Genomic DNA, 12370 nt, shown 5'->3' with positions numbered 1-12370 from the left:
CATGCATTTGTAAGAGCTATGTGTTTGTTGTGTCTTGGTCAGTTGGTGCAGGCGGTCACCCTCACACACTCTCTCTCACACACTCCACACGCAACAGCAATGCACCTGCCTGAAACCACTTCCTGCTGATACCGCCGCCCTCCTCTTCATCTGAAAGGACTGTGGTCTCGCTGCATCATCCTCAACCGCCCTGTAAAAAAGACGGGCGGGCGGGTTAGCAGGACACGCACGCAGGTGTTGTGCCTCTAGCACAACAGCCACGATGACAATCATAATCACGATGATGACAAAAGATGATGACTCGGGAGAATGCCGAGCAGAGCGTTTGACCCCCGATCCATCGTTAGAAAGTAACATCAAGCTGCTCCAGAACCACGCCGAGAGTTTACGTGCTATTAACCGTGAATCATAACTTTCCACTCATCTGCAGTGAACCTACAGCACACAGACGGCTATTGTACGAGGTCTTTACAGTGTGTGCTCTGGTGCTTTTGATGTTGCTCTCTAATTACTGTGATTACACATTATTATTCCTTTTTAGAACATCAACCGAAGACCCCGAGTATTGCCGTGAATTATAGGACAACTTCAAAATGACTAAGCCTTTTTTCCTCACAGGTTTAATGACTTTATGTCTATAATGGATGTATTATATTGTTATATATGTCTCAGTATGCTGCATGGCTTAGGGGCAAAAATCTGCAAATTTAATTAAACTAAAAAAAACGTGCCAAAGCTATGAGATGAGCCAAATGTCACTCAATTTCAGGCATATTAGACGGGGTTAATAGTTAAGGATGAAAGCTTTTCCTCAGAGAGAATCATCATCTTTCTACATCTATCTTTAAATCAAACGCTGATTATGTAAAATCCTTTGAAAGTTACTTTTAAACTTTTAAATATTTTTGTCTTTACAACAGAAGAGCACATTCCCTGACATGGAACAATAAATAAATAAATACATTTTAAAAAGATAAGAAAGTGAAACAGAAAAGTATTTTCTTCAGCACTAAAATTCTTATCTTTGAATGAAAATCATGTATTTCAAAATCTGGTGATTTAAAAATGTGTCAATTACTTGATGGATTCATTATTCATTTATTTGAGGTAATTCTCACGCATCCAAAGTTAAAAACACCATTTAAAAAGCCTCTGGATTGGCTGAAACATTGTCACATTGGGGGTTTATTGCTCACGAAAAGTGGACATTTGTGAGAGACAGTTTTTTTCACTGGACAGCTACAACATGTCTTTGTCTCTCTAACAGCAGCATTATACTACCAACACAAACCTGTGCTTGGATCCTTTACTTCGATTTCAATTTCCCCTCAAACTTGAAAACTTCAGCTCAGTGATACATAAATGCGTCAGCCGGCAGGTCAGACGGGTTCATATGCCGAGACTACTGACTCACTATGTTAACTCCTCATATTATAATAGTGCGGATCAATATTTAACTTTATTCAACGTCAATGCTGTATTTTTAAAAAGCCAGGGTGGACCGGGGTTGAGATATTGAGGGACATGAAGGAGAAAGATGAGGATGGAGGGATGAGAGGGGACAGCTTTCGGCCCCAGGAGGCCTATCCCCCGCTGCTGCTGTTGTTGTTTTATAATGAACTCCTAAAGCCTTCATTTCCCTCGCTACCCTGAGCGGGGGGGGGGGGGGTGCAGCGATGGGGGCTGCTGAGTCCACAGCCGGGTTCGCACGCACAAGCCCCGAGGGCGGCTGCTTTGAGCGGGGTGGGGTGGGGGGGGGGTCGGACGGAGCCGGGGTGCAGTAAGCAAGCTCCTGTGTGTGTGTGTGTGTGTGTGTGTGTGTGTGTGTGTGTGTGTGTGTGTGTGTGTGTGTGTGTGTGTGTGTGTGTGTGTGTGTGTGTGTGTTTGAAACAGTCCTGACAGGAGACAGGTGAGGGTGGAGAGGTTTTTTGCATATGTGTGTGCATACTTGCCTCTGTGCACACCTGTGGTCACTTCAGTAGGAATGCGTGTTTGTTGTCAGGTTTTCCTCTGCGGGCAGTCGGCCTGCTGGAGCTGCTGGAGCTGCTGGAGCTGCTGGAGCTGCTGGAGCTGCTGGAGCTGCTGGAGCTGCTGGAGCTGCTGGAGCTTCTCTCCTGTCACCCTGAGACACTGAATGACAGACAATGCAGGGTGACGCTGGTGGTAACACTACCTCTTGTGTCTGCGGCGGCCCGGTTCAGGTAAAGGTTACCGGGCCGCGCTGCAGCGCAGCACTGGGCTCTGATGGATGAAGACGAATTGGCGTGCCGTGGGCCGAGGGATTTTTTTGAGATATGTATTGTTCTTGCAAAACAAAACAAAAAAGATCCAAAGAGACAGACATAGCTTTCAGGTTTATACATCACTCATTTGTGTACGAACAGTCGATGTTAACTGAAGCGTGGGAGGCTCGGTCGATACTTTGCTCAAGGACACAAAGCGCAGTCCCGTCCTGTAATCGGAACCTCTGAGCCTCGGGTCAAACATCTAAACCCTACAAGACTTCCGCCTCTGAAGAGAAGTTGCTCAGATAGCATCAGTGCCTGGGCCTAATCCCCAAAAAACAACACCCTGACATGGCACTGAGAGAAAATGAAATGATGAGGAGGACGAGGAGCGACGTGGATTCGGTGCAGAAGAAGAGGGGAAAAGAGAGAGAGAGAGAGACAGAGCTGTGAATACGGCATGGGGTAGGAATTTGGAATGTGAAATGATTAATGCAATTGCTCAACCCACAACAAGAACATGCACTGCCTAGAGCTATGACAAGGCTGAGTGCATACCTCTATGGGGGGGCCGAACGCAGAGGCTCTGGGCTGGGACGGTGGCTGAGCTCCTCGCAACGGGTGACGAGACGCACGGCTGCAGAGAAGGTGTAAACGTGTGTGACGGTCAATTGAGCGGGCAGCAGGGGTGAAATGATGGAGTTTCACCTGACGACATAGAAACAAAAAGAATACGACTTCATTCTGAATATTATTACGAACTTTATGTCTCCATTTTAAGCAAAACGCCCAAAATTGTGTTCTTCCAGTTATTAAAAAAACATAAACATTGGCAGGTTTTGGAGTGTTAGTCGAAACAAAAAAAGCAACTTGAATACGTCAGCCTGGGGGCCGTTTTTTAGCCATTGCTCCACAATAAATGTCACGTTGATCCACCACTTTGGTCAACAACTGCCGTAACATTTTATGCAGACATTCATGGTCCCCAGATGATGGATCCTCCTGACTTTGATGACCTTATACAACTGTTTGTGTTGAAGATCCAGTTGGCTGTGCAGTGCCGGTCATTTTGCTGCAGACGTTACCCCCTTAGTGAGTACATTGTTTGTGCTTCGACCTCGAGAGATTGATGCCTGCAGTTAAACGACGAAGTGAGCACAGACTCCATAAAAGATCAATAAAAGATTGCCATCAGGGTCCTGTCAACCTGGAACTTAGCGAGTTTCCTGAGACAAAAGAGACGCTGCTGGCTCTTACTGAGCACCATGTCAGTATTGATCTTAAATGCCTCGTTCCCAAATACTCATAGGACTCTGCCAGGAGCAGGGAGAGACGGCTGAAATCAATGCACGTCTTTTGTCTTTGACACATTCAGTACTGAAAACGATTCATGACACCAAATTTGAAAGATACTCAACAACAGAACCATGAACCAAAGGAAGTTAACTCTCCAGTGAGTGCTCGATACGTACAACAGAGGAGAGAGGACGCATCCCTGAGGAGAGCCAGTGGATGTTACCATCAACTCAGACAGTTGACCATTTGATTGTTGAGTCGAAACAATGTTGACAATGTTGAACGTCGTGATGAAAAGGTGGATCTGTGGAGTCTGGGCGTCCTTTGCTACAAGTTCCTGGTTGGAAAACAAAAATGTCAACAACGATGTCCGAGCCAAACTGGTCCGTGAGCTTCTGGACTGTCAGATGTGTGTGTACGACATTAAAGGCTGACTTCAATACTTACTTAAATACCTGCTAAATATACAACATTCACTTCAGCCACAGCTGAAGCAGCCAATTAGTAAATGCTAAACATCTGGTTGGAGTTGCCATTGTGAGCATGTTAGCATGTTAGCTGAAAGCATTTCAGTGCCTCAGTAGCCTCACAGAGTCGCATGTTACTGCAGCTGCCCTGACAAAGTACAGACTGTTGCATGACTTCAACTGGGAAATACTACTTCCACATAACACTGCACCTTGTACTTTGATCCTCTTGCTCATATAGGCCGACCCGCTGTGCAAAGGATTGTGGGTCTGTATAGCCAGGTTACATTGACGAGTCGCTAGCTGGATTTGTCAAACAATAAATAAGATGTTTCCAAGAAACGTATACTTGTCAAGTGAAGCAAAGACAACAACTGCTTCGATGAGGGCTGGATGCTCGTACAGGAGTGCACACGTGCTTGTGAATTGATTTCACACAGCGAAGATGCCCCTGAAAATGTTTACTGGTATTCCTTTGACCACTCCATTGTGACCCCCCTCCCCCCTCTGGGAAACTCCTGGGGGAGGCTGTTCCCATGCTGCTCCACAGAAACACCTGCAGCACAAACAGCAGGGTTTACATTGCAGCAGCTGTGATAGGACATGATAAGACCTCATGCACCTTCATGACTGACTCCCCGTGCTCAATATGTGGTACTCCTCTGCCTTTTCTCTCAGCTGCACACACGCACGCACACACACACACACACACACACACACACACACACACACACACACACACACACACTGACCTCCATTACAACTGAAACAAAACTTTCCCAGGTCAACAATATCCGATGGAGAGGAAACACAGATAAAGGGAAGAGCGATGTGTTCTCTCAACTCACAACATCTCCAGAAAAAAAGGCTGGAATGTCGTCTGTGATTATTTATGTATCTACTACAGCTACAACAATTATTTTTACTACATGTCCCTGAGTGATCTAACTCATCAAATCATCACTGTCATTAAAAGATTCACAATAATGTGCCATTAAAAGCCCTTTGAGCGCCGTGAACCGCACACTCTGGCTGTGGGTGGGACGCTGTCAGGCAGGGGAGGCCCGGTGCAGCGCTGCGTGCCGCGTCATCCAACCGCAGGGCTGGACGGCATCTCTCATCCCCAGAGGTCTGGGTGTCACAGGTGGTATGGCCACAGGGCTGCGTGTGTGTGTGTGTCTGTGCGTGTGTGTGTGTGTGTGTGTGTCTCTGACAGCTGTACGATCACTCTAAGCTCTTTGAGGTCAGACTAAATAAAGCTGGGAGGAAGAACGAGAAGCTGGAGACGACGACGCTGATCATCTTCTGTCATTGGGAGAGGCATCTCTTTCCCCACTCAATAAATGAAACTACTTTAAATATTCTAACAGTAAAGAATATCACCAATTTACTAACCACTGTTTGTAACTCCAAACAACCTACAGCCATGGACAGATTATGAGGCAACAGAAGGCCCTTGGACACAGACATGGAAAAGATCTCCCACCCCTCCTTCATGGAATCAAGTCACCAAAACTGAAAGAGAAAACAACTGCAGAAGTCCTTTCGTGTCTCTCTGAAGGCGTTTTGCATCATTTTCCATTTTTGGGGGGTTATTTTGCATCTCTTCACAGCTGTTTTGTGTCTTTGTCATTTTGCATCCTGTTATGGTAGTTTTGCGTCTCTTTTTGGTCGCTTTGCATCTCTTGTTTTGTAGGTATTTGTAGTTGTGCATTGTTGGGGTTGTTCTGCATCGCCTATTGTCTGTTTTGTGATTCTTTGCAGTCACTTTGCATCTCTTTGTATCGTAATTTCTGGCCCCTCCTCTGGACCCCTTTCCCACCGGAACCCACTGAGACACTGGGAGCTTATGAGTTTCTCCTGTCATCTCTGACAGGCCCTCATTTGCTTTCATTCAGCGTCTCATCACGGCTTCAAAGACGAGTGGATCATCTCCCTCGGGCGGCAGTGAGAAGATCTGTGTGCCTTCAAAAAATGACTGGCATCCAAAAATTGTTGACCAAAGGCGGTTTTGCTCCTCATAATTGGCTTCTTCACTCTGTCTGTCTTGGGCAATCATTGGAGAGTTATGATGTATTATATTGCCGGGAAAACATCATTAAGTTGTGTCGAAGTGATTGAATAACGTATCATTTTCTCTTGATGAACAAAACAGTGTAATTGAAGGGGGGATATTCACGGAGCACACTGAGTGCTTTCTTCCTCTACCTCACAACAACTCTGCTGCCATGTTGTCGAACCAGGACAGGGAGACTGATCCAGCGCTTCATTTTGTTTGGTTCCAGCTGAAGCTCCAAAAGGACGCCTTGCACCAGGAAACAGCATTCTTTGAGGATCCAGGGAGGCGGCCACCACAGCTGTACAATCCTCTAAAGACCGAAACATTCTGCATCTGGATCCTGCATTAAAGTGCATCGAAAGCTCTACAACATGTGACGCTTTATGCGTCTTATTTTCATTCAAATATTAGCACCATGGTGGAATGTGACTCATGTAAAGCACTTAAGTACAATTTTGAGGTACTTGTACTTTACGTGATAATTTCCATTTTATGATACTTTGTACATTTACTCCACTGCACCTCAGAAAGAAGAATATTTTATACTCACTACATTTATTTGACAGCTAGAGTTACTTTTCAGATGAAGATTTTATATGTAAACATGTTAATAGTTTCTAAAATATACATTATAGATTACCAATACTATATGAAGACAGTGCTCCTACGATAATAACAATGGAATAATATATTATATTTATGAAAGGCGTATGTGATAATCCCAATACTTTGAATGGGGCCCTTTTGCTTTTGATACCTAAACTACTCTTTTACTTTTACTTTTTAAAGTAAGATTTTGAATGCATGCCTTTTATTTGTAGTAGTAGGAGTATTTTAATACTGTGGTATGGCTACTTTTACAAAGAACTCAATACTTTTACACCACTGCAGCTCGAAGTCAAGAGGAAATAGCAACACATCTTGCAAAACTGGATTTGTACCAAAAATGAAAATCTAACTTGACAAAAAGTTAGACGGAAAAACACGAAGTTGAGATACTGATAAGCAGACACATGAACACAAATATGACGTAGTTCCCTCGGTGGAGGCAATAACTGGACAGAACTCTGCACCACGCACGTGCATTAAGCGGCAGACAAGGTGTGACCACATGCCATCGCTCGGTCAGTCGGAGTGGCGTGATCGTGCTCCACACCTGGAGAATGGATTCCAGTTTGTGCCCGTGGTGCTCAGGTGTGGAGGAAAACCAGTAAGCTCATCTCATCCTTTCCTCAGGGCTGAAAGATAAAGGACAGACAGAGAGAACCCCACAACCTTGAGAGAGAGAGAGAGAGAGAGAGAGAGAGAGAGGGAGAGAGGGGGAGGTAAAGGTGCCTCATGTACTGTTTGGAAATAGTTTGAAGGGGGAGGCCTTGTTTCTCCCTTTCTCAACTCTGAGCAACAGGTTAAAGCTGTGCACATCCAGCCACTGCCCTGGGGATGTGTTATGACAACCGAAAACGGTGATCTGCGAGAGCAAGAAGTGGCATGAACAGACCTCAAGGTTTCTGACATGTGGGGGTGGGTGAAAGGGACCTCTGTTGAGAAGTCTAGCCTGAAGATACAACCATCAACTCAAGCACACATCAGGAAGCCACGGAGAAACTGTCTGGGCCGACGTCTGATCGCTGCGCTGGGTGAGGTAAACAAACACAGCCACCAAAACAGGAGCTGGTAACAGCTCACTGCACGAATTAGGTTGAAGGACGCTGGGATTTGTTGCTGGCTCCCGGTCTCATCGAGAGTTGATGGAGGGTTGGAGGAAGGTGATTGAGATGTGGTTTTGTGACGATGCCAGGCAGCGCCCCAGGATGCTTTTCTTCCTGCTAAATCACCAAGGAACTATTGTGAAATGTTCACAGCTTGTTCTGGGAAATCCCATCATGCCATTTTCACACAGTATACTCGCAACTTCACAAACACACCTCAGACATCCCCCCCACAGTAATCTGTGACTTACTGACAAAGTTTGATATCATTAGTTTTTGGTGTCTCTGGCCGCAGGCAAGAAGGAAGCCTCCAGATGGACAGGCAGGAATATTCTGACACCTATCTGTGGAAAAAAAGAGGATACTCTGATGAGACTGAATCAGGGGGAGCTGACAAAAGCGAGCCCCAGGACATGTTTCACAGAGTCTTTCCTGTCACATGTCTACATGTCAACAGATTATGCTACATGCTCTCAGAGTTTGTCTTGGGTTAGTGGGGGAAAGGATCTCTGCTATCACAGCTGTCAGCCACGCATTACAGAATGTCAAATATTATGGAAAATATAGCCTGAAGCCTAGATTTAAATTTGAGAAGTTTACCATCAATTGAACAACCTGGGCGAAAATGTTGACTCGTCCAGGATGGGGTGTCAGTGCTAACATTTAGTGTCCTGGTTACTGATGTATTAGAGCATTCAAAATTAAGGACAATTCATAGAGTTTAAATACACGATTGGTACTTCTACTGAGCGGTGTTGACAGTAGGTGGTGTTTCTTAAGCATTTTGAACCAGACAAAGATCATTCATTTAAAAAAAATACACATAGCACACGCTTGTAGTCAAAATAGGGCACTAACTGTGGTACAAACGACGGGTAACAAACACCTTTAACTTTATTTGGCCCACAAAACGTTAGAGAAGTTATTTACATTATTTATTTTTCAATTTCAGTGTTTAAAACTCGAGGCAGAGTGAGCACTCATCATTTGCTCCACCCCCCCCCCCCTCTCTCTCTCTCGCTCTCTCTCAGGTGTCGCGTCACTTCCGCTTTCCTATTTCCGTACACAAACGCTCTACTGATGACGTGTACACGCCACTACAGTTAGCTGGCTAGCCAGCCAGCTAGTTTAGCCACCTGTCAGATTAACGGTGTAACGTGAATATATTACGATCCTAACGGGGGGCGAGTCAACACATCGCTGAAGATGGAGACGCTTTACCACCAGACAAACAAGTGAGTGTGTTTCTATTGTGTTGGAAACTGTTTACATGCTCAGCTAGCTGAGCTAGCTAGCTAATTAGCGGTGATTTAACTTTTATTCGTAGTTACCTGTAGCACACTGATACCATCATATTGGGGGTTGTTTGTCATTAAACTCTCCACACAGCAGATCGTTGACGGATTTAAATGTTTGTCAGGTTGTATTTTGGCATCGTGTGTTGGTTCTCATCCACTAACGTGACGGTTTTTCCTGGATTAGGCAAATCCAGGAGGTGCAGTCGTATATGGGAGATCTGGAGAAGACGGATCGTGAGTCGGTACACTGTGAGTAGTGACGTTACATGATTTAAGCCACGTGACGCTGTGTTTGAATGGGTTCTTAACGTCTGTACAGACTCCTTGTTATGGCTGCCTCTCTGATATATATAGTGACTGGAGGGGAGGTGGTGTCTCCCTGGCTGATTGTTTTGTTTTCTGAGGCTGGTGCCAGGACAGGAAGGAGCAGGGCTGGGTGCAGGGACACAAACTGGGAGGGCTACTTCTAGATAATAGTTTGGAGCCACTGAGCCAGGCAGTAGACACCCCCAATTCTCCTCCTCCCATTCCCACATTATGACATCAACATGTGTTTTAACCCAGAGGAGGATGTAGCATTCTAAGCCTATACACTAATTAATGTGGGAGGGTCAGCAACCTGAAAACAAAAGTGAAGTTGGAAAAAGTAGTACATCTTAAAACAGATGTGTTACATTTAATAAAGGCACATGTTTACCTGATCACTGCATCTTCCTTCCTGTCATTACACCAAATTAATTCTCTCCTTTTTGTGTTCTTTAGTGTTAGAGAATGAGCTGCAGGCTAGAATCGACCAGATCTTCAACCAGTTGGAACGCCTCGAGATCTTGGCCAGCAAGGAACCACCGAACCGCAGGCAGAACGCCAAAGTGTGAGTTTGGTGTGAGTCAGTTGATGGTGACCCTATGATGGTGCAGCATTCCTGCTGCGTTGGGCAAAGACTCATTCTGAGCTGGGTAAACAGGCCTGAGGGGACACCGTGCACCCCGTCCCACATCGCTCCTCTGATCTCAGCGGCGCTCTAGTGGGGTCTGAGAGTGAAGCTGAGGACTGTGAGAGGCCCTTCATTCCAACTGCATGAGGTCTGAGGGGAAAGAAATGCTCTCATCAGCCAGAGCAATTAGGAATCGTTAGAATTACATATATGATGTGGTTCAATGATGCTTCACTTCATACTAAAGGTGAATCAACAGTTTAACTGTGTTCTTTGCTTTCCCTCAGGCGAGTGGACCAGCTGAAGTATGATGTCCAACACCTTCGAACCGCCCTGCAGAATTTCCAGCACCGACGCTACGCCAGAGAGGCCCAGGACCGAGACAGGGAGGAACTCATGAGCCGGACCTTCACGACCAACGTGAGTCCAGCGCACCTTTAAACGGGGTGTGAAGTGAACCGCGTGATAGTGTTGCTACAGAGCTCAGGTTCAGTCTTCTGATAAAAAGAGGGTTGGTACAAACGCGACAGCGCTCCGTGAACTTTGATTCTTTGTCTGGTTGAAATACTGGCTAGTTTATCAGGATAGAATGCAAATGTCTCAAGCTGAATAATGTGGAATAAAGAAAAGAAATGACCATTTGTTTTTGTCCAATAGGACGCAGATACCTCCATCCCCATAGATGAGACCCTACAGTTAAACTCCAACTTGCACAATGCACACAGAGGCATGGATGACATCCTGGGCAGCGGCAGCGGCATCCTCAGCGGTCTCAGAGACCAGAGATCTACTCTGAAGGTGTGTGCGCACGATTTAATACAAGATCCTCAAATGAAAAATATCCTTCTGCAGAGCACATCACTTTTTATTTCTAGATAAAGGAACCAGTGTGGAAGGTAAGCCTGTCATTGAAATGATATCAGTCAAATTCATCTTTGTCAATTGTGCATTTTGTCTTTTTTATTGGCAAATGAATTTCCCTCAAAACACGAGTGGAGAGTCTGTAACCATAATTGTACAAAAGCATGATTCATGAGATCATGTGTGTGTTAATTAAAATGATAAGTATCAGTTATCGTCGGTAGCGGTATATCACAACATCTCTGATAGAAAGGTACTTTCCCTGGACAGCTACGGGGTAAACTGTACGTTCCCTGACCCAGTGTTCTGGTGTTGACACCGATCACAATAGTCTTATTGTTGCTGTGCTCGTGCTCAGCTCGAGGGTGAGTCCTTGTTTCCAGGGAGGAGACGGTCTTCCTGGTTTCGCTCCGGGCCTCTTATCTGGGTGCGTCCGTGTTGATCAGCTTGTCTCGACGTGAGAAACCTCTGACGGAGCGGCGCGTCGGGGCAGGGCGTCGGCGCGCAGCGTCTCCCAAAATCCGACAAATTAGGGTTGAGATAATTACAATGCGTTCATGTTATGCCTGCATTTTCCGAAACACTCAAGTGTACGCATGGCTGTTAATAACTTCATTGAACACGTTGCTTTTCGCTCTACACAGGGGACCCACAAGAAGATGCTGGATGTGGCCAACATGTTGGGGCTGTCGAACACGGTGATGCGACTGATAGAAAGGCGAGCCACCCAAGATAAATTGATCATGATCGGAGGCATGCTGTTGACCTGCGTCTTCATGTTCCTGGTCATCAGATACCTGGGCTGACCCCCAGCGACGGCTCCGGATCAGTCGTGGACGTTTCTGCAGCGCATCATCCCTCATGATATGAAAAGTGGCAGAATGGACTTAACATCAGAATTGAGTTTTTAATTCATAAATCGTGCCATTATAGTTTGTTTTCCACCATTTAAATTATTTTGGGCACCTTTTGCAAAATGGTAAAGGTTGACGAAGCCTTTAAAAACAGTATTTTATTCCACTTGAAGCTCCAATAGAGCGTTGAACTTTAATAGATCTGCTGCTTTCCTCAGATTACTGCCAGAAATCCAGAATCTACTTTATCGAAACCACTGAAACTGTAAATCTCTCTCGTGACTGGAGCCAAAATACTTCAAACTGATCTTTATTCTCAGCTTCTTCCTCCAGTGAACAGCTGTTTTGTATCTCAATCTGTCCACGTCATGCTGCCTTGTTGGTTCATAGAGAAATACTGTCAATGCTCCGCGTTTCATTACAACTCAAGAATAGTTTGTTTTCTGCGTTATGTGCATAACATGTGGCAACAAGGATCTGTTCGTAATAGTTAAACTAATTTCTCTTGGATTGAAGCGTCTCTCTAGTCTCACTATGTGAGTGACTAATTGTCTTAATAGAATAAAACGTGTTTCATTTCCTGTGTGACTTCTTTAAAAGGTTCTGCTGTTCTGAAGCTGAGGGGTGTTAACTCTGTTTCACGGTAACGAGGGCGCCATCTAGAGGT

General features: G+C 45.3%; 1 protein-coding gene across 1 annotated transcript; it reads left to right on the top strand.

Annotated features, from left to right (window-relative positions):
• Positions 1-8839: 8839 nt before the first annotated feature.
• gosr2 (golgi SNAP receptor complex member 2) lies at positions 8840-12278 on the top strand. Its single transcript, XM_079282293.1, has 6 exons — positions 8840-8991; positions 9239-9303; positions 9817-9925; positions 10276-10408; positions 10646-10786; positions 11494-12278. The coding sequence occupies exons 1-6, from the start codon at positions 8963-8965 to the stop codon at positions 11653-11655; spliced, it is 639 nt and encodes a 212-aa protein (XP_079138419.1). The 5' UTR covers positions 8840-8962; the 3' UTR covers positions 11656-12278.
• The last annotated feature ends 92 nt before the right edge of the window (positions 12279-12370 follow it).

This window comes from Melanostigma gelatinosum (assembly GCF_949748355.1).
Source record: "Melanostigma gelatinosum genome assembly, chromosome: 13".
NCBI classification, from domain to species: Eukaryota; Metazoa; Chordata; class Actinopteri; order Perciformes; family Zoarcidae; genus Melanostigma; species Melanostigma gelatinosum.
The sequence above is the reverse complement of the archived record's forward strand: the minus strand, read 5'-3'. Positions and strand labels throughout refer to the sequence as shown.